This window comes from Euleptes europaea, chromosome 12 (assembly GCF_029931775.1).
Source record: "Euleptes europaea isolate rEulEur1 chromosome 12, rEulEur1.hap1, whole genome shotgun sequence".
Taxonomy (NCBI): domain Eukaryota; kingdom Metazoa; phylum Chordata; class Lepidosauria; order Squamata; family Sphaerodactylidae; genus Euleptes; species Euleptes europaea.
Window position 1 is genome coordinate 20653381 of NC_079323.1, and position 21610 is coordinate 20674990.

Genomic DNA, 21610 nt, shown 5'->3' on the forward strand with positions numbered 1-21610 from the left:
TAAGCGCAGTTATAAGCCTGTTCCATGGGCTTAGAAGTATGTAACTCTGCTTAGGACTGCGATGTAAATGCTTAGAACTGCGACCATAAATTCTTAGTGATAAACAAATCTGTAGTCTTGAACTTCTAAGTCCATAAACCCTAAATACTTTTTGTACCCTTCTGAAATGCTTTTTGTGCCTCTGAAATTTTCTGTAGATAATTCAATATAATTAGAAAAACGTTTTGCTGCAGTACTGGTGTTGGTACTTCTGAGGTAGTTTGCTGGGGAGCAATGAACTCCTGCTGGCTCCATATGTTTTGCCTTATCTTGCACCTCATAAATTAAGACAGTAATGCACTTTGTGCTGGAAACTGTAAAACTAAAACCTGCTTCGGAATTCTTGGCTTACTACTGTTAAGGTGCATTCACTTTATAATAAGTAACTTCTGTGAAGGAGAAAAGGGAGCCTGGTGAGTCGTAACAAAGATTTTTGTGCTGTAGAAAAAGCAAGGTCAAATGGGAGTTGTTGTAAAACAAAAAATCAAAGGCAAAGTATAACTTTCAATAGGTAAAATGTAATAGCAGCTTGAAATATGAGTGTTTTTTCACAGCATAAGAAATGTTGCAGGTTATTTTACAGAATAAGTAATTGTATTCCTTTAATTTTCCTTCATACACCAGCAATCACACAAGACCTTTCCAGATGTTTCAAAACACAGCACTTCTTTAAGTAGTAGACTTGTGCTAGTATAGATTCTGAGCCAATGTTACTTTGTTCTTTTCCCACAGAGAAGTTCTGAGTAACCATGGTACACTGCGAAGGGGGGGATAATAGTTAACTGTACGCCATCTTTTTAAAAGAGACACTCTGTAGTGCAAAAAAGCAGGTGTACTGGCTTCTGTGGGTTTTTTTTTTATGAAATCAAGCATGAATAAAAGGTTGAGGAAGTGTGATTGGCATTACAGAGGGGAAAGCAGAACAAAGCAAAAACGTTTTTTTGAGCAATAAAAGGGTGTGGGCATGATGGGCAGAATGGTATTACAATCAGCGATCACAAAATCACACAAGGTTGGAAGAGACCACAAGGGCCATCTAGTCCAACCGCGTGCCATGCAGGATCCCACAATCAAAGCGCTTCCGACAGATGGCTATCCAACCTCTGCTTAAAGACCTCCAAAGACGGGGACTCAACACCGCCCCTGAGGCAGCGCATTCCACCATCGAACCACCCTCACAGTCAGAAAGTTCTTCCTAATGTTTAGGTGGAATCGTTTTTCTCTTAGTTTAAATCCATTACTCCGTGTCCTAGTCTCTGAAGCAACAGAGAACAAGCTAGTTCCCTCATTAACATGGCATCCCTTCAAATATTTAAACATGGCTATCATGTCACCCCTTAACGTTCTCTTCTCCAGACTAAACAAAACCATCTCCTTAAGTCTCTCCTCATAGGGCATAGATTCCAGACCTTTGACCATTCTGGTCGCTCTCTGGTCGCGATGTCCATGTTCTCTGGAGAAAAGAATGAATTAAATCTAACAGTGCCCTCCTTTATTTGGAAGGCATCTTCCCTTCATGGGCTGGGCTGTTACATACCATGCATTAGAGCTTTTCAGGAGAAAAATGGAAAATTCTGAAATGTTCTTCTTGTGCACAAAGAACAGCTTGTATGCTTGTACAATCCCCGGCACAAGTGGAAGCATGAGAACAGGTATATGTATGTGTGTGCCATCTAGTTGCAACCAATTTATGGTGACCCCAGCTAGGGGCTTTCAAGCCAAGCGAGAAGCGGAGATGGCTTGCCGTTGCCTTCCTTGACAGTCTCTAATCCAAGTACCAGTCCTGCTTAGCTTCCAAGATTCATACTTTGATTCTACATCTGCCAGCGTCATGGTCTGTGATGTTGCACTGTTAACAGTGGTCAGCACACTCCATTCCATACTTTTATTTGGTGTTCTTTCCCAAGGCCATCAGCCTCTATACGTTTGAATAGTTTTATAAGGTAACCATTGTTTCCTTGTAGGCTGTGGATACTTTAAAGATGTTTGAAAAAAAAGACAGCAGAGTTAAAAGCGCAGCTGCAACAAACCTTTCCTTCCTTTACTTCTTGGTGAGTTACTATTTTACGGAGGGTGTTTTTTAATTAATCTGTATAGCACTTCTGGATCTCTCAAGGTGCTTTATCTTAAATTTTATGTTGTGCAGATAAAATGCAGGAGAGGAAAGTGATGTCAAGTCACTTTGGGTACCAACTGGGGAGGCAGGTGGGGTTTAAATAAATATGGTACACGCCCAAAATTTCATCCCTGCCTATATTATAGCTTAACTAATGGAGAAACCTATGAGTACAAGGATATTTTGGAATGTAGATGTTAAGTTTTTTTCACTGTTCGATACTTTTAAATAAAATTCAGTGTATTTTTTTTTTAAACTCCAGCATGGCTCTAGAAGGACCAAGCTTAGATTAAGAAGGGATTTCAGAACAGTTTATTCCTCTGCTAAGAGTATGATAAATGTACTGATCTGATAAGAGTTTGATAAATGTATTGATCTGTTAGCGCACATTTGCTCTAAATGCTTTGTTATGTCTTGTAGATGATAAAGGGGAGGGGCCGTGGCTCAGTGGTAGAGCATCTGCTTGGCATTCAGAAGGTCCCAGGTTCAATCCACGGCATTTCTAGTTAAAAGTATCAAGTAGCAAGTGATGTGAAAGACCTCTACCCAAACCCTGGAGAGCTGCTGGCAGTCTGAATAGATAGTACTGTCCTTGATGGACCAATGACCTGATTCAGTATAAGGCAGCTTCATGTGTTGATCGTCTTGGGTTGTAATCTTGACAGATGACCTGGATGAGTGATAAAGAATATTAATAAAAATTGCAGATTGCAAGCATGTAATCATTTGTGGAATTTTTCATATCAACTGTCAATGGTGTTTTTCAAAGCTATTTGTGTTCTGAATTTATCCAGGAAAATGAATTTAAACAGGCAAACAACTATGCTGATTTAGCTGTAAATGCTGATAGATACAACCCATCTGCTCTTACAAATAAAGGGAATACTATTTTTGCAAACGGAGATTATGAAAAGGCAGCAGAGTTCTATAAGGAAGCTCTTCGGAATGATTCTTCGTGCACTGAGGCCCTTTATAATATTGGTACGTCAAAGAGACTTCAGTTGCTATGTAAGCTAAAGTTTGTACATGGTGTTCTGGTTATACTGCTTGCCCTTTTTTAGAAATATGAATTGATTTACTGTTTTCACGATTCATTAAATTGATTAAATATAGTAATTAAATGATCATGTGGTAGTGTGAGCATAATTGTCCTTTTCCAGATCCCTATATCCACTGTCCTGCTAAGACAGGACACCAGTCCACCCGAAAGCTTTGTTATGCATTTCAGTGATTGCGTTTTGTCCATCACAGAAGTGCCCCTTCAATCATTATTTTCTTTGTTTCTGCTATTTATGTTTGCATTTATTTATTTTGCTGCTTTTCTTGTTTGTATTGCTACTCTTGACAAATATATGTTGCTGGTATTTTTGTTATTTATTGATAATTTTTAATTGTTGTAAGCTGCCTCAGAAATACATTAATGAGTGTGGGATATAAATATTGTAAATAAATTAACAACTGTGTATTAGGGGCTGGGTCTGTGAGCACATCAGAGCCTGTGTGGCTGGAGCAGTTTGCTGCATTGGGGTACTCTGATGAACTTGAAAAGTGAAAACTGTTTGCCGGCAAAGAGTGGTTCATTCTTGTGCCAAATATGTCGGTTCAAGTTCATTTTGTAATTGTTAAGAGAGTTTAAGCAATGGGTAATATAACACCATCGTGATGTGACGTCACCCCATGGGTCAGTAATGACCCGGTGCTTGCACAGGGGATTTACCTTTACCTTTAATATCACACCATCCATATCTGCTTTTCCACAGTGTGTTTTCAGGCTTAACATTTTCTGTCATAAGAGCACATTGGTAATGATCCTTGTAGAAACCTTTTCTGAAATGGGAAGCAAAACACTGAAAGGCAACTTCAAGAAACGTTATGGCCCACTCCCGTGTTGTCATAATTGTTGTGGGGCTCTACTGTGCATCAGTCGGAGCAGTGTACAGATTATTCCTGTATCTGTCATGTTTCCTGTTTGTGGGACAGGGTCCAGTTGAGTATACCCATCACTTAGAGAACCACAGCTATTATGTAAACCTCCAAACTCGCAATCAGTTGCTTAATCATGTTTAGTACAAATGGAAAATGAACCACCTGAAAAATAATATGACTTTTTGGGGGGAGGCACCACAAATGCCATTTTAAAATCCTGCTTCTTGTAACACCTACTGAGACTTTCCAAACATTGTGACATTCGGTTTTTAGGCTTAACATATAAGAAGCTGAACAGGTTAGACGAGGCATTGGATGCTTTTCTGAAACTTCATGCTATCCTTCGCAATAGTGCTCAAGTTCTGTACCAAATAGCAAACATGTATCTTTTTGATTGTAGCTGATAGATTTTATTGTATGGACTGACTGTTGTGAGCTGCTCTGAGCCCAGCTTGGGCCGGGGAGTGAGGGCGGGGCACAAAACTAATTAATTAAATAAGTAGACAAGTATAAATTAAAACCAGTTTAAATGTTATGTATGTCTCTCCAGTACATGCTCTGTAAAGCTTGCATTTGAATTTCTATAATATATCAAGAAAGTCGCAATGAGAAGTCCCTTAACTGAAGATACCACAGATATGAACTAATGGAGGATCCTAATCAAGCCATTGAGTGGCTTATGCAGTTCATCAGTGTTGTTCCAACCGATTCGCATGCATTAGCAAAGGTTGGAGAACTCTACGACAGCGAAGGGGATAAATCTCAGGCTTTCCAATATTACTATGAGGTATGACAGGCTTACTCAATTACCAGGAAAAATGCATTTTCTACTGCTGTCTGGTAGGGATCCCGCATGATTAAATCAACACTAAATATGCCATCTTCGTAATGCTTGAACACTGATCTTTCCTTAATTAAGTGTAACACTTGGTAAAGCTGCCTTATTGGATATAAAAACATTTTTACAGGGAAATGAGATAAATCCATCTTGATAATTTGCTTGGATATTTTTTAAGATAGCAGATTAGGAATCAAACAAGCAAGGCATCGTCCACACAATGCATGTACAGTGCATCAGTGCTTATAGGTTCACGAAAGCATTCAGTAAAGCCTGTTTACCCCACCCATTCCCACCCGTCTTTGCACATGGGCATTGGTTGGGATGTATGAGAATTCTGTGCATGCCTCCTATATCCCATTCCAGTCTTACCTCCCTGGGCCTTGCTGTGAATACAAGGAACTTGCATTGATCAGAGACAGATTCATGCATTCCTCATGATTGTAGGGTTTTACTTAACACTGTCAATCCATAGCTATTTATTCTATGTTCGTACTTTGGTCAGCTAGTGTCAGAATAAGGTGGATGTGGTTAGTGGTAGCCTACATTAAATTCAATGAACACACATTATCTTCAGTGGAACCCGAGTATAAGTGTTGTGTATAATAACGTTCAACAAGCAGTGTGTGTGTGTGTGTGTGGGGGGGGAAACCTGGTGTCCCCACAATCCACATCTTCCTAAAGTTCTTTACAATGAAGAGGGATAGAGATTTGTGCTGCAGTGGGGGAGGGGTTGGGGCTCAGTGACAGAGCATTTGCTTTGCATGCAGAAGGTCCCAGGTTCAGTCCACAGCATCTCCAATTAAAAGGATGAGGTAGTAGGTGATGTGAAAGATCTCTGCCTGAGACCCTGGACCCACTGCCTGTCAGGGTAGACAATACTGTCCTTGATAGAACAATAGTTTGACTCAGTATAAGGCAGCTTCGTGTGTTTATTTTTCTAGTGGACCCTATAAGCAGAGCTTCACCTAGCAAGCCATGTGTGTTTAATATACACATGGCTTGAACAAAATTTGAGTGCAGTAGCACTGTAAAGATCGACAGAATTTTCCAGGGTATAAGCTTTTGTGCGTCAGGAATCATTCGACCAGGTAACAAATAAGAATTAGTATCTGATAAAGTGAGCTTTGACTCATGAATGCTTATATCCTGGAAAATTCTGTTGATCTTTAAGGTTCTACTGCACTCAGATTTCATTCTACTACTACTTTTCACTACTCTTACCATGATCCATTAATCACCTACACGACAGGCTGCACATATTAATCAGATCCAAGTCTTTACAAATGTTTAAATTACAGGGTTACTTCACCTTTATTTCCACTATAAATTACCACTGTTTCAGTGCCCTGCAGTGCATATTTCAGGGAAGGACACACTTTCCCAAGTCATAAAATTCTCCAGTAAATGACTTTCCTTTCCATGTTTCTTTCTGTCAATTGCAGTAATCCTAGTCCTAGCAATTTCCCTGTTTTTTTTTTTAACAATAGCCTTTTTAGCCTCCATTCCCATTCTATCCTTGCTTTCTTATCTTCAGCATGAGCAGAATGAATTTGATTTGGTATTTTAGTTTTTCAGGAATGCTTTTTAAAAAGATTCCAAATAACTCAATGATTTTTAGAATATGTATTCCCCCCTTTCCTAATACAGTATACACTTCCAATAAACTAGGAGGAAACTGTTATCCCGAGACCAAGAGTTTTGAGAACTGTAATATAGTTGAACACACTGATTGCCTAAGGAAACTAAATTATTTTCATTTTACTGTGTTAAAATGTTTGAAAATAGGACATGTGGAAAATATGGCAATCGTCTCAGCTAAATCTTCTGAAAAGTTTTCTGTTAATTGCAAAACCTGCCACATTCTCAGTAGGGATTAGTTAGTGTATTAGCACACTGCTCTCATTCATGTATTAAATATTTTTGGCATCTGGAGAATTAAACACGTAAATGAGTAAGATATTCCAGAAGCAAAATAAAGATGCTGTTTATCACTAACGTTGCATTTCTTTCACCTTCTTTATTTTGTCAGTCCTATCGGTATTTCCCTTCAAACATTGAGGTCATTGAATGGCTTGGAGCCTATTACATTGACACACAATTTTGTGAAAAAGCTATTCACTACTTCGAAAGAGCAGCTCTTATTCAGTAAGTAACGGTTGTTATTGTGTGTTTAGACAAGTATCATTGGTAAGGGAACTTTCTGCACTGCAGTTACACTGGAGACTGGGGAATTGAATCGGCATACATTTATGCTGTAACCATGACTACTAAACGTGGGTGCTTTTTCACACCTTTTATTTGGAACTTTTAAAGATATAATGTTTAAGTAAAAATACAACATTGAACAACAGCATCTACTTAGGTCATCTGAAAAAACACCCTTCAGGTAATCAGAAGTTCGAATTACTCTGGAATACATTTTTCCAAGGATTGCATTGATAGAGGCAGAACGCTTGTAATGATACTTTTAATGGGATATCTGGTGGCTTTTGATTTTCATGCTTAATAATAACATGATATACCAAAAAAAGGAGTGTTAGAACCGATTGCAAGGTGATCCTAAGCATAATTACTAGGTACCTGATTAAACATTTCCAAATTGTGCATTATGATAAGGTGCTGGGTCGTTATACTACCTGCCTTCTTTTTCTGGACCAAATGAATTCAGTCACCCCTCTAATGTGGTGTAAGAGGACTGTACTGTTCTACAATAACTTCTGTACATTCCGTCTGCAGATTGGGCAACAAAGGATCACTCTTGTACCTGGATTTTAGAATATGCTCTTAATCCCTTCTATATATTGCAATCATTTCCCTTACACTCCAGATATCTCAGAATTTTATCCCAACCATCTTGAGTGATTCTGGGTGCCTGATTGGCCACCTGATTCTGCAAGCCCCTTTGCCATAATAACAAGATGTGGGATTGACTACAAGACCCCCGCTGCCAGCAAAGTGGCACAACTTAATGATGCGGCAGTAGGAACCCTGCTTGGCCACTGAACATAACATAAGAACATAAGAAAGGCCATGCTGGATCAGACCAAGGCCCATCAAGTCCAGCAGTCTGTTCACACAGTGGCCAACTGGGTGCCTCTAGGAAGCCCACGAACAAGATGACTGCAGCAGCATTGTCCTGCCTGTGTTCCACAGCACCTAATATATTTGGCATGCTCCTCTGATCCTGGAGAGAATAGTATGCATCATGACTAGTACCCATTTTAACTAGAAGCCATGAATAGCCCTCTCCTCCATGAATATGTCCACTTCCTTCTTAAAGCGGCCATCTCTGCCAAATGTGAAATGCCTTTTAATTTTATGCTGTGGAAAGCAAACGTATCATTGTGAAACTTGGCCAAGGGATAAAGAGGGTGTACAATCCCTTAGATAGCAGCTTGTCCTTTTCTTTATTTCTTGGCAGCTGTATGCTGACCCTTTCTCACCTCCCTTATTTCCCAGGCAGTGTCCAAATCCCTTGGCTTTGGTTGCACAAGGAAAAATGATTTGTTTTTTAAATGGATGCAGACCAATCAAAATGTTTTTGAAAACAGTACTTGAAGATTAGTTTTGCTGATCACTTCCAGGACTCAGTTTGTCATTTCTCTCTAGGCCCATGTGATATATTTTTTTTAGTGCTATCCCTCCGAAACGTCAGGCCTCCATTTCTGGGATGGGAAGATGCTTGGGCCCTGACCATTTCAGAAGTCTGAAATGCACGGTTAGCATTGGATCTTTAAGGTGGGCACTTTTTGCCCAGTAAAAAAATGCAGGAGACAACACAATTCATTTTAAAACACTGAACTTTCTCTTGAAAGATTTTTATAGATCCACTGGGCATTTGAGAAACAAAATTGCAACAATACACGCACAAACACAATTTGACACTATCACACACATATATAACATTTTTGTAGGTCATTGCAGGTAATAGAGCATAATGTAAGTGCTAATTAAATGTTTACTTTTGCATGTGAAATTACATTTTACTAATGCTGTATTAACAGTAATGCCAAAAGTGACAGTGTAACTAATTTGCAATAAATAAAATACTAGTTTAGCTTAATTGGTGATTGCCTGCCCTTCATTCTGTTTCAGTCAAATGGCAGTCATTCTGTTATTTTAAAATGACAAATGACTAAGTACATTTATACATTGATACAATCATCTTATTTCAGACTTTATGAATCTGAGACAGTGTGATTCACTTTTTCAATTGAAACATTATAGATGTGATCCAGACAAGTGAAGCCTTTCTAAATCCAGTTCTTTTTACTGGGAGAGTTAAGGCTATGTGTGATTTTCTCCCTTTGTCCCATTTTGTCTAGCCCACAGTTCATATGTTTAAATGTGTTGGGCTCTCTGCTGCTCCTGCAGAATCTTCAATATTATTCCTATCAGATTAAAAACTGGCATGGAGATGCAGTTCCGCTGCACAATGTATTTCACCCTCATCCTAGTGAAAAAATGATTTATCTGTTTATTCAAGAAAGGATTCCTTTTCGGTACAATGGCAAGTAAAAACAGTTAAGCTGACCTGATGGTAGATTTTCCTCCCACATCTTTGCTGTTCAGAGAAAGTTCTTTCCATTCCATAACATTCTGGTGTGTTTATCTGCAGGCCAACTCAGGTAAAGTGGCAATTGATGGTTGCCAGTTGCTACCGAAGAAGTGGTAAGTCACCCTGCAGCTCTTATTCTGCCTTTCAGCATTTCTCTCTTTTTGTCTAAAAAAAAAACACCCACTCAGAATTAAACTGTCTAACTGAACAGTAAAAAAATTTATTTGGCCATGTTTTGTCCTCAACCTTCAAAAAATTTACAAGTGTATTTCTACAATCTGATCCTATACCTACTGATTTAGAAGTAAGTCACTCTGATTTCAGTGGGGGTTTACTGGCAAGTGAGTCAGACTGTTGTCTTAGGGTTGGATCCAACCATCATTCCTGATGGTGAAAAGAGGAGGAACCCTTTGATCGCTACAAAGGGAAGTATGGGGCTGGCATGGGCAAAAGGCATGTGCAGAGGGGGCTGGAGTATGGAGGTGAAACTGAGTGGAACAGCTGACTAGATCCAACCCTTAATCATTATCCTTTTAAAGTTTTTATATCCATGGTTTTATTTTGTGTTTAGATTCTGCAAGTGGCAGCTGCTGTGGACTGTTTATAAAATTGTCTCTTAATCAGTTGGTCTGACTTGCCAGTCCTTCCCCCCCCCCACCCCCCGTACAGTGATATTGGTCTTTTCTCGGTTATATACAGTAGTGTCAAGAACCTCTTCAACTGAATGTTTCAGTACTGATGTAGGAATGCTGACACCTTCCAAAAACATTGAGAATTTCTGCTTTTAGTTAATTTTTACAGTTGGGTGACAATGGAAAAAGTGATGTGTCTGACTGCTCTAAAAAACAAAACAAAGCTTGGATAAAAAGTATAAAAAGTATTGGATAAAAAGTTTGGTATAAAAAGCTTGGATAGCTCAGTTTCTGATAATGGCATGACTGTGAGTGTGTGTAACATTGTTCATTTTGCTAACAGGTAACTACCAAAAAGCTCTAGATACCTACAAGACAATTCACAGAAAATTTCCAGAGAATGCTGAATGTAAGTGTTTTCGTAGAGCAGCAGTCTGACTATGGGCAATAGTTTATTATAGTGCAATTCTACAAATGAGAAAGTACTTTTGTTAAACCTTACACAGCATTTTGTAGATTCTCTTTTGCTGAATGTTTCACCTGGTTTTACGTCCACCCCTGATATGACTATTGTTCTGTCGCAAGGTCTTCGTTTCTTAGTCCGCCTCTGCACAGACATGGGACTGAAAGAAATGCAAGAGTATGCAACAAAGCTCAAGAGAGTGGAGAAACTGAAAGAAATAAGGGATCAGGTATGTGGTTTCCTTTTAAGAAAACATTCCAAAGATCTGTAGTTTTTATTTTCGCCTTCAGAAGAGTGGACCCAGTACTACGATTTCAACCAAATGGCCACTGCTGTGTTGCTCTGCAGTAGTAAAAATTCTAAAACCCATTCAGTTTGCCATTAGATAAGAGTATCAAAATGTCAACGAACCGGAAAGACCTTGTAGAGACAAGCTCTCTCTATTGGATTGAGATATATTTCAAATAATAAATAAATTTTGAACAGTGCACTTCTCGAACAAGTTCTCTGGGAAATGGGAAAGACCTTGTAAAGATGAGTACTTTTCTACATTTTCTGCTAACAGAAAGGGCGGGGTAGTTTCTACCAATTTGCTCTTCCTGCTGCAGGCCCTTGATTTGCCTCTCAATGCTGTTCCTGAGAGTCCCCCCGGAGCAGCGTTTGGGGGAGACTGGAAACGGGGGGGGGGGGACGTTCTGTTCCATTAACAAAAGGTAAAATTGAACAGAAAGGTAGTCTGGTTCAAAACCCTGCAGTTTAGCAGGAGGTTAAAAAACACAAAGCAGTTTAATGGAAATGGAAAAGCAAAGCCAGAGAGGAAAAGAAATCCAGAGCAACAGAAGGAACTCAGGCCAGGTCCTGCTGATCCAAAGAGCAATGCAGCTGGGGGACCAGCCTCCCTTGGTTTACAGAACTCTGTCCTTCTGCCAGTGTTCTGGAAGCACCTCCCAAAGTTGTGAATATCCCTTTCAGGGCACATGCTGCCTCGTCCAAAACAGCTGGGGTCCTCATTCCTTGGTTAGCACTTTTATCAACCAGCAGCCCCTCAGTCTTTTGTGGATTGAGCTTCTGCTTAGCTCACCGTACAGGAGTTGCTGGATAGCAACCATCCCCTGCCATGTCCTCATGCCTCAAGGGAGGGCTGTGTCAGACTTTCGGAACTGTTCCTATTCTGTGGCTGTTGAAAACCCAGCTTTAATATCTGTGCACCTGAAGGTTGTGTAGACCTGTTCAGGCTTTCAGTTAAAAGTACTTCTAGTGACCCACAACACCTGACAGCTAAACAGAGCTCACCTGTCTGTTTTTACAGTACCACCTTCCAGCTGACTTAGCAATTTCTTCCAACTTACAAGAAATTGCTGAGGAACAAAACTTTTACTACTGCACATTTTGTGATTTTTAAATTACTGCAGGCCAACACATTTTTTTTAATCTTTGGAAAAACACAGAGGAAGATAGTGTGAGGTGTTTTTTTTAAAAGGTTAAAACCCTTAGACCTATGTGACAGTTGATTTTTAAAATATACAGTTTGGGGGTAGATTATATACAATGCACAAGATCCACATTGTGGGAAAATAGATTTTAATGTGAAACCATATGCAGTCATTCAGATATATTTCTTGTGCAAAATAACACACCTGGGGGGAAATCGTATCACCTTCCTTGTTCTCAGAAAGTTTACTTTCCAAACAAGCATTTTACAACAATTAATTAAAAATTTTCCATACAGTGCCAAGTATATTAGAAACACAACACTTAAAGGATGGTTATTTCTTTTTATGTGTCCCCTACTACTATTTGACTGTTTACAATAATAAAACATTTTTGGATTTACAGCATTTTAATATGCAGAAGTTACTTTGAAGCCCTGTAAAGGAATACTTCTAATATTTTTTCAGCTGTAAACTTCTAACTTCAATGTGAGGGGATAGGGTATTCATCGGTCTTTTAGGAACCTGATCTAAACAAACATAGATTTTATTGAAATCCTTTTGCTGAAATCTATGTGATCATTGTGCTAGATTGTAGATTTTTACGATGTGCCATTTTTTACACTGTCTTTGAAATTATCTTTGCATTTTGTTGGCATATGGAATAATTTCAAAGTCCAGTTTAATGCTGTTTTTATTGCATTTGGAAGTAAATGACGTTTTCCATTTTCAGCAGTTTTGTAACTGGAACAGAGATCTGTGTGTGTGTATATATATATTATAAAAGCCTCATTCACACATCTGTGTTCATCAGTCACTGACTAAAACACGATGACTTGCATGAGTGCATTGGTTATCTCTGATCTAATACCACTGGTAAAACTCTCACAGGCAAGGTTCATCATTAAGGGTAAAGGTCCCCTGTGCAAGCACCGGGTCATTCTTAACCCATGGGGTGATGTCACATCCCGACATTTTCTAGGCAGACTTTGTCTACGGGGTGGTTTGCCAGTGCCTTCCCCAGTCATCTTCCCTTTACCCCCAGCAAGCTGGGTCCTCATTTGACCGACCTCGGAAGGATGGAAGGCTGAGTCAACCTTGAGCCGGCTACCTGAAACCAACTTCCGTTGGGATCGAACTCAGGTTGTGAGCAAAGCTTTGGACTGTAGTACTGCAGCTTACCACTCTGCGCCAGTTAATTTTTTTTAATTAACAAAATACAGTCCCCCTCAAAAAAGGACAAAATAACAACATCAATACAACAACAACAGCCACCAACAAAAAAACAAACAAAAAAAAAACAGTTGAATCATTATTGATCAAGGGCTTAATATTTGATACATATTCCTGTATATTTTACAATTGCAGATATGAGAAGAACACTTAGAATCAGTTAAAACCCTCCAAGCAGACCTACGCATTATGTACATTTCCATGATCTTTTAAAGGAAAGGTGGTTTGCATTTTTTACAAAAGGGTAATTACAGTGTGTTCAACATAGGGGAGGGGCCATGGCTCAGTGGTAGAGCATTTGCTTGGCATGCATAAGGTCCCAGGTTCAATCTGACATCTCTAGCTAAAAGGACCAGGTCATAGAAGTTGTGAAAGACCTCAGCCTGAGACCTTGGAGAGCTGCTGCCAGTCTGAGTAGACTATACTGATTCTGATGGACCAATGGCCTGATTCAGTATCAGGCAGGTTCATTAACCCTGTTTGACCAGGAGATGCTCTGAGTGGTCTCATTATCTAGTAAAATTATGAGGTTGAAAATTTGTGATGGAAGTTATTGTGAATAGCACTAAATAGCACTGTGGTCTGTTCCTTCTACTAGCGTGTCAAGTCTGGCCGAGATGGTAGTGCTCGTGCCCGCAGAGAAGGTAGTGCTGGTGGTGGTAAGTACTGGTGAAATGTCGATGCACTCATGGTTTCTGAAACCAAATAAAAGCCTGTCCAGCCATCTCTTCCCTCTCCGTGGCCTTGGTCCACAAATTACTTAATCTACTAGCAGGGGCAACTTGTGGGATGGAGCCATGTGGACCACAACAGAGGCTGTGGCAGGCCCTTCTGGTTGATATACTGAATACCAGGAAGCCAGAACCTTTCCCTTTAATGGGGAAAACGGTCAGGATCAGGAAAATGGCGATCATCTTGACATAAAGCAATTAGAACGTTGGCTGGATCCAACCCAATGCCATCTATTAAGAGTTTCCAAGCCATGTAATGTTCTGTCTCCACTCCAAGTCTGATGTAAAAAGTGGGAGGTTAAGAACTGTACAGCAAGGTAGGCCGACTCTCTAGAGACTTCCTGAACTCGCTGCAGGACTTTCACGGCCTGCTGTAGGAGCTGTGCAATATCTCCTCCTGTCCACTGTTTGGTTTTCCTAATGCGGCTGCATGAAGCTCCAGAACACTGGCAGCTATACTTAATCCGTCAGCTATGATATTGATAGCTAGCAGGTCATTTCAGTGTAGTGAGAAAAAAATAGAATATCAACCATATAATGCTGCTTTTTTGGAAGGTTTGTTTCTCTGTGTATTCAATGAAGGGTGGACACCTGACGCCAGTTTAGTTCAGTGCTGTAAACCCCGTTGTGTTCAAAGTATTAGAAGCCCCTAGACTTGCAGTTTGGCAAGCAAAAGCAATAAAGTTTCCCATTGCTGGTGCCCTGAAACACTTTGGCCAGCTGCTGGAAGCCCACCCCACCTTCTGGGTCAAAACAGCAGGAACCATTGATTGATTCACAACTTACGATTTAGGGTTCCTGTCTGATGAAGGGAGCTTTGACTCTTGAAAGCATATAACCTGAAACTCTTGTTGGACTCTAAGGTGCTACTCCACTCGAATGTAACTGAAACTATCTTAGGACTGCGTGGAACTAATATTTTCCCCATGAAAATAGAACTAGTTTCCAATATTCCTAGTTGCTACTTCACATGTGGGGAAATATTTTCGTTTCCAAACGATACAAATGGTGCTGTTTCAGATGGTGTGTTATTTGCCAGCTAAAAATTAACAGGGTGTACTTCACACAGATTTTCCACTCTTATCCTTTGTTATTTATCGTCTTCTCTCTACTGTTTGTCGTGCCGTGTGTTTTCTTTTCACCTTGCATCTGACTGTAAGCTGCTCTTGATTTCCTTCTTTGTTTTCTGTCTTTCAATCTTGCTGTTCATTCTCTAGCAACTCCCTCTCCTGAACATAAGCATAGTTTGGTCTCAGAAGAGGTAACAGGTCAGTGCAATTTCTCTAATCAACTGTTAGAGAGATTTCATATAATAAAAAAGGGTCCTTTACAAATATTAAATTCTGATCTTCATTTTAAATTATTTTACAATCCTCTCTCTTTCTCTCTCCCCTTATACTCCTCTGTCTCTGCCTCTCTCTCTCTTTGTTCTAACAGCCAGTCTTTGGAAGTGTGTGTGTGTGTGTGTGTAGATCTAGTAGTAGCTAGAAAAAAAATGTTAAGAGCAATCTGAAATCAGATGTAGAAAGCTGTGAGACAAACTGGAATACAAGCACCTTAGTCCTGCATGAAAGGAAACAGACATTTGAAATCCTCTTTCACCAGATGCCTGGCAGGGTGAGAGGTCTGCTTACCTGCTTTCCCTTTTCCTGCCTGAACTGTCCAGAGAAGCTCAGATGGACAGAGGGGAAGGGAGGCTTCTCGACAGGCTCTTCTGCTCTAGGCCTTTGTTCCGCACATGGTTGGGGATTGGCACAAACAAAAGGCAGCTAGGAAGCTGTTCAAAGAGAGAGACATGATGGATCCCACTCGCTCATACTTCTTAAATCTGCCTAATTTATTCTCATTTAAGTCAGTTTTCTAAAAGGTTTTATTCAAATTGACGTACGATAAAACCATCACAGAACTGGATGCACAGCTAAAGAACCTTCTCTCCTGGGGGATCTGTATGAAGGGCAGGATGTAAAGATTTTAAATAGTCACCCTCTGTTAAATGAGTAAAATAATTAAAACAGCATGAACACCACAAGTAAAGGTAACAGTAAAAACCAGTAGCAGAACCATCAACGAAATTAAGATAAGAGTTAATAATAAATTAAGTAGTTTGAAATATTATCCAAAATTTTAAAAATGGACTTCACCTGGCAGTAACATAGAACAAGAGAGGAGGAGAATATCTTTACAGTGCATTCCTAAGGAGAGTTACTCCAGTCTAAGCCCATTCATTTCAATGGGCTTAGACTGGAATAACTCTCCTTAGGAATGCAGTGTTAGGGAGTTATTCCTACAAGGTGGGTGCCATCACTAAAAAAGCCTTGCTATATGCTCCAACAGCAGACCTCAGTAAAGAAAAGGAGGGCAAGTATCAGATGAATGCAGGGTATGGGAGGAAATGCCCCCTAATTTATATTAGCTTTTGTATCACAGAGGCTCCTGCTACACTCCCCCCCCATCCTGTTATGTGGACAAATACTAGTTTGTGATTTTAAAAAAATCCCCGTACCTTACTAGGAGGTATGGAATGTTGAAGCTAGTTAAATACTTATTAAATCACAACAGAATAAGAGGGGGAGAAGCTGACCTGTTTGAACCCTTATGGTATAGTATTGTTAATGGGGTGAACTATGGAATGTTGAAGCTAGTTAAATACTTATTAAATCACAACAGAATAAGGGGGGGGGAGAAACTGACCTGCTTGAACCCTTACGGTATAGTATTGTTAATGGGGTGAACTAAACCCCTCATCCCTACTTCTCTCCCCACTGTTGGTCCAGGAGGCTGCAGACTTTTCAGAACTCAGGCATCTCTGAAGGTCAGAGTCCCAAGTAAAAGGATTAATTAGGACAAGAGGAGAAGAGCTTCCTCTACTCCTAATTAATTCCAAATGGGTGCAGAAATCCTAACAACTAAAATTATTCTGAAATGGGATGTGTGAAAATAAAAGCAGGGGTTGCATAGAGAGGCTGAGATTAAAATGTACACTGAACTGCTCGAGTTTAGTGTCTAGATAAATTACTTCTCCCCTTGTCCTGAACCTCAGTCTGGCCCAATCTGATCAGATCTCAGAAGCTAAGCAGGGTCAGCCCTGGTCAGTATTTGGATGGAGACCACCAAGGAATACCAGGGTTGCTTCGCAGAGGCAACCTCTGTTCATCTCTTGCCTTGAAAACTTGACCGCCTTTTCACCATTAAAGATGGGGAGAAGGTTGCAATTCTTTGTGCTTCCTAAGATGCCTCCTCCCTTGTACGTCCTCCTTCCTTCTTGTGGGATAATAATAGCAACCTGCCTAACAGAGTGACTGTAAATTCTATAGTGATACCGTAGAGGGAAATGCTCTGAGCTTTCCAAAGCAATATATAACTGTCTAGTGAAATGCTGGGTGGGGGGAGGAGTATAATATGCATTATCCATTGGTTTATGGAACATTTTCTCTCCTTTGCCAGATCCTGGTAGCATTACTGTTAAAGGGGAGCGACTGAGTGCAAAACTAAAGCCCTTGCCAGGTACAAATGAGCCTTATGAAACCAGCATTAATAAAGAAATCGGTAAGTGATACGTTAGTGTCTCAGTAGCTTGGTTTCATATAGATGGAAATAATGGGGAAATTGGTGTTTCATATAATTTGTGTAATTCGTTTGAATCATGAAAGAAGAATGAAGACTACTGTGCCACCGAACGTTCACAGCAGAGAATCAAACATATCTGGGAAAATGATCTAGGAATACTACACTTTCCCACGGCATTTCTTTCATCCAGTATTTTGATTTTGTTGATGCATTTAATGCTGGCATGGTCAAGCAGGTACTTGAAAAGAGAGTATATGACTCAGTTCAGACATAATGCAAATCCACAGCTCAATTAAACCAATGATGGCTTCAGTAATTGTCTGAACACAGGCCTTGCCAATAACTATGATGAGTTAAGTTCCCGTTAGTTTATTAACCACAGTTATATGTGGTTTTGCAGGATGTACAAATGCAGACATCCCAACTTGTTCCCCATTGCTGCCCCCATTTACTCCCCTCCTACAGAGCGAGGGTGACGAAACCAGTATTTGTTAAGGCAAACCAGGATTTGAGTGGTCATTTGCAAGCTGCACTCTGATTTCACACGCTAACCATAGTTAAAATAAACCACGCTTTTGCACTATCGCTGAACTAAGGTTATATGTACTTCCAAGGACACTATATGTATATCTCTTACTGGTGTTTTTTTTCCAAAGTGGTGTTATGAATCATGACATTAAAGAATTCTGTAAAATCTCAACTCCATTGTCAATTCACATGCCAATCCCACATACATGCAAAATACCAGCAGTAGCTTATATAATATTATCTGTTATGTTGATTTATTTATAAGGGAGATATCTTTATAAAGAACAGGAAGGTGAAATCTCCTCTTTGTCTCTGAGGGTTATTAGTAGAAGCAGAGTCAATATGCAGGATAAAGTTGGGATTCCATAATTCATATGCAAGAGAAGCTGAGGTAGTATTACTGCTGAAAAGACTTCTGCAATTTGCCACAGACTTTAAATGTATGATAAAGAATATATGTCCACTGCTGAGTATAAATCTTTAATTTTTGATAGCTGTGCAAAGTTACAGGGGTTACTGCTGTTGTTTGGAAAAAATAACTTTCCTTACTTTCTTCCTTCATAAAACATAGATGCTTCCTATATAGACCCACTTGGACCACAAATAGAGAGACCAAAAACTGCTCTAAGGAGAAAAATGGATGAAGATGAATTTGCTGATGAAGAATTAGGAGATGATTTGCTTCCAGAATGATCTAGAAGTCAAGTAGAATAATTTCAAGTTTTGAAAGCAAGGAGGAAAAAATAATTTTTCATGTGTTTTGATAAAATGTTTTGTGAAAATTCTTATATTTATTTTAGCAATGTGTATATCAACTGTGTATTTCCATTAAAACATTTAAATAGGTTTTATTTAATCTTGTATGATTCAGAGTCCTGTATACAGATCCTGTTATACAGGATAACATCAGTAGCAGTCTGAATGTTTACTTTATTTCACGTATTTGTGGTACCTGATCTAGGGTGGCTCTAAGTGTCACTGAATAGCCCAAAGCAGAGACTTTGTGCATCATTACAGTATGGGAAAGTAGATTCCCTATAGGGCTAAGATCCATTATTTGCTCTGTGCATGGGAGTATGGGGAAATAACACACATTAGTGTATATGCAGAACTCCTGTTTGCAGCTACATGTCTAAAGGAGTGGCAGTGAAATGACTGTTTTCATTGCCATAATATTGGGCATGTGCGCATGTTAGGGGCAGAATGATGCATATCAGAAACAACAGCAGTCGCATGAAACATTTATGTGTAAAGCCATCCTCAAAGCAGGAAAAGAGAAATTCAACTGAATGAAACGCTTACAGCTTTGTTGGTGATACAGATGAGTCCATGAGGGAAGAAAATGTAGAATCTAGAGAGGGGTGGGAACTTGACAGAGATTGATGCTGAAAGGGGACTTCCAAAGTTTGAATGCTGGAGAACATTTGGAAGCTGCCCGTACTTGCCAGGATTTGAGGTTCTACTGCATTGTCAGAATATACCATGTTCCATCATTGCCAGCATTATCTTTATAGATGAAATTGGGACTGCCAGCATGGTGTAGTGGTTAAGAGCAGTGGTTTGGATTGGTGGACTCCGATCTGGAGAACTGGGTTTGATTCCCCACTCCTCCACATAAGTGATGGAGTCTGATCTGGTGAACTGGATTTGTTTCCCCACTCCTACACACGAAGCCAGCTGGGGGACCTTGGGCTAGTCACAGCTCTCTCATCCCCACCTACCTCACAGGGTGTCTGTTGTGGAGAGAGGAAGGGAAGGTGGTTGTAAGCTGGTGTGATTCTTCCTTAAGCGGTAGAGAAAGTTGGCATATAAAAACCAATTCTTCTTCTTTGGAGTTTACACTTCTTGTTACCGTAGGCACAAAATACTGGAGAGGACCAATTTATGCTGTGTCTGGAGTGCTCTGGGCTTTTTGTCATGCTTTCTCTCCATTCTGCTTGAAGAAGGGACAGGAATGTAACAGGTGCTTCCCACGCTGACATCTCTACGGACAGCCAAACTTGATGCAACACCAGCCATATAAAAAAGGAAAAAAGCATGAAAAATTTTACGGCTCTGACTTGAAGCTGCTTTTTAAACTTTTTCTTTTTTTAAAGGAGTGGGTGATCCACTCCTGTAATCAAGTCTAGGTTGGCCTCATGGCACTCACTTGCAACAATCCTGTTTGGCATATAAGATCACTCCTACCAATATTTATTTTTGCCTTTCCAACTCTTGGAGTGAAAGGTTTGCTCTTCATAGTTGTTGGCATGAGTTTTGCATTTCCTTCTCCAAACTCCTTCAAGTAGCCTTTGTTTCACAGTTCTTTTCACACCTAGGAGGGAGTGATCGCCTTCTGCATGCCTCCAGTGTTGACTCAAAAGGGGTTGCGCGTGCGTGCACGTGATGATTTGGTGGGTGAGGTGAACCCTCAAACGGCAGTAGTCAACCTGTTCCCTCTGCAGTACCAGCGCTGAAATCATTGGAATGGCTCTACTTAAGCAAATTGTACCAGGTCATGTGTGTGGGACACATTGTTGATCATGACAGAACTGGGCAGTGGGTGTTTATTCAGCCCTTCTCTTTTTGCAGTTAGCTGTATTGTGTCTTTGACTTTGCATGGGAAAAGCCCCTTCACATCCCTGCTCCCTGCTTACTGGAGCAGCCCTTTGGCTCCAGCAGAAAATTGCACAAGAGTCAGATCCAACTCAACAGACCTTTAGGGAATCATAAATTATGCATTCACTTCTCCTGTAAGCTAACAAAAACCCTTTCAGTTTTGTAGAGGCCCCTTGTTTTTCCTCTCTTTACTTCTATCATCTTTATTTTAAAAGTCAGCACACTTAAAAGGAGCAACACGGTGGAAAGTTCAAATACCATCTGTTTGTTTAAATAATCTTTGTTTTATTAATATAACTGGGACAGACTCACATAATGAGTGAAGTTAAGAATAAAATGGAAGTTTCTGTTTTTGGAGCCATCTATCCTCTTCAGTTCATGAATTAATGAGATGTTACAAATGCAGAGAGAAGCCTACCCCACCGGCAATACCTCTTCTAGGTTTTGTTTCCAATTAGTGCTCTGGGGGGGGGGCAGTTTTGATTAGTCTGCCAGAACCTTGCTTAGAGGAAGAGGATGACTTTTCAGTCGGAGGAAGTAAAGCAGAGATTACTAATGCTTAGTACTTGTCAGTATTGCCATATTTTCCCTAATTAAATAAATTAAGGGCAAGGGCCATAATTCAGTGGTAGCATCTGGCCAATTCTAGTTCAAGGTCCCAGGAATGCTGGGAAATGTTTCTGACTGAGATACTGGGGGGCCACTGCCTGTGCGAATCGGCACTCCTGGGCTATATGGACCAATGAGCTGAATCAATATGAGGCAACTTACATTGGCCAGTTCTAAGAGTTCCCTCAATAGGGAGTATTCATAAATTTGGAGAACTACAGAACTAATAGTCTACATATTGTTGTTTTTAAGTATCGTCCCCTAGAAGCTGGCTTCAGAGTTCACTTTGGCACTTAGTTACTTTGGACTGGGTCTGAAATACTATAACCTCACTGAAAT

General features: G+C 40.0%; 1 protein-coding gene across 1 annotated transcript in view; it reads left to right on the plus strand.

Moving 5' to 3' along the window:
• The window catches only part of IFT88 (intraflagellar transport 88), a 34567-nt gene extending 15775 nt beyond the window's left edge, over window positions 1–18792 (plus strand). Inside the window, exons 15-25 of the mRNA XM_056858136.1 lie at window positions 2004–2090; window positions 2950–3136; window positions 4355–4463; window positions 4718–4868; window positions 6952–7067; window positions 9541–9593; window positions 10456–10521; window positions 10698–10804; window positions 13837–13897; window positions 17414–17515; window positions 18636–18792. Of these exons, the coding sequence (XP_056714114.1) occupies window positions 2004–2090; window positions 2950–3136; window positions 4355–4463; window positions 4718–4868; window positions 6952–7067; window positions 9541–9593; window positions 10456–10521; window positions 10698–10804; window positions 13837–13897; window positions 17414–17515; window positions 18636–18757 (1161 nt within the window). The 3' untranslated portion in view covers window positions 18758–18792. The remainder of the gene's footprint in view (window positions 1–2003; window positions 2091–2949; window positions 3137–4354; window positions 4464–4717; window positions 4869–6951; window positions 7068–9540; window positions 9594–10455; window positions 10522–10697; window positions 10805–13836; window positions 13898–17413; window positions 17516–18635) is intronic.
• The last annotated feature ends 2818 nt before the right edge of the window (window positions 18793–21610 follow it).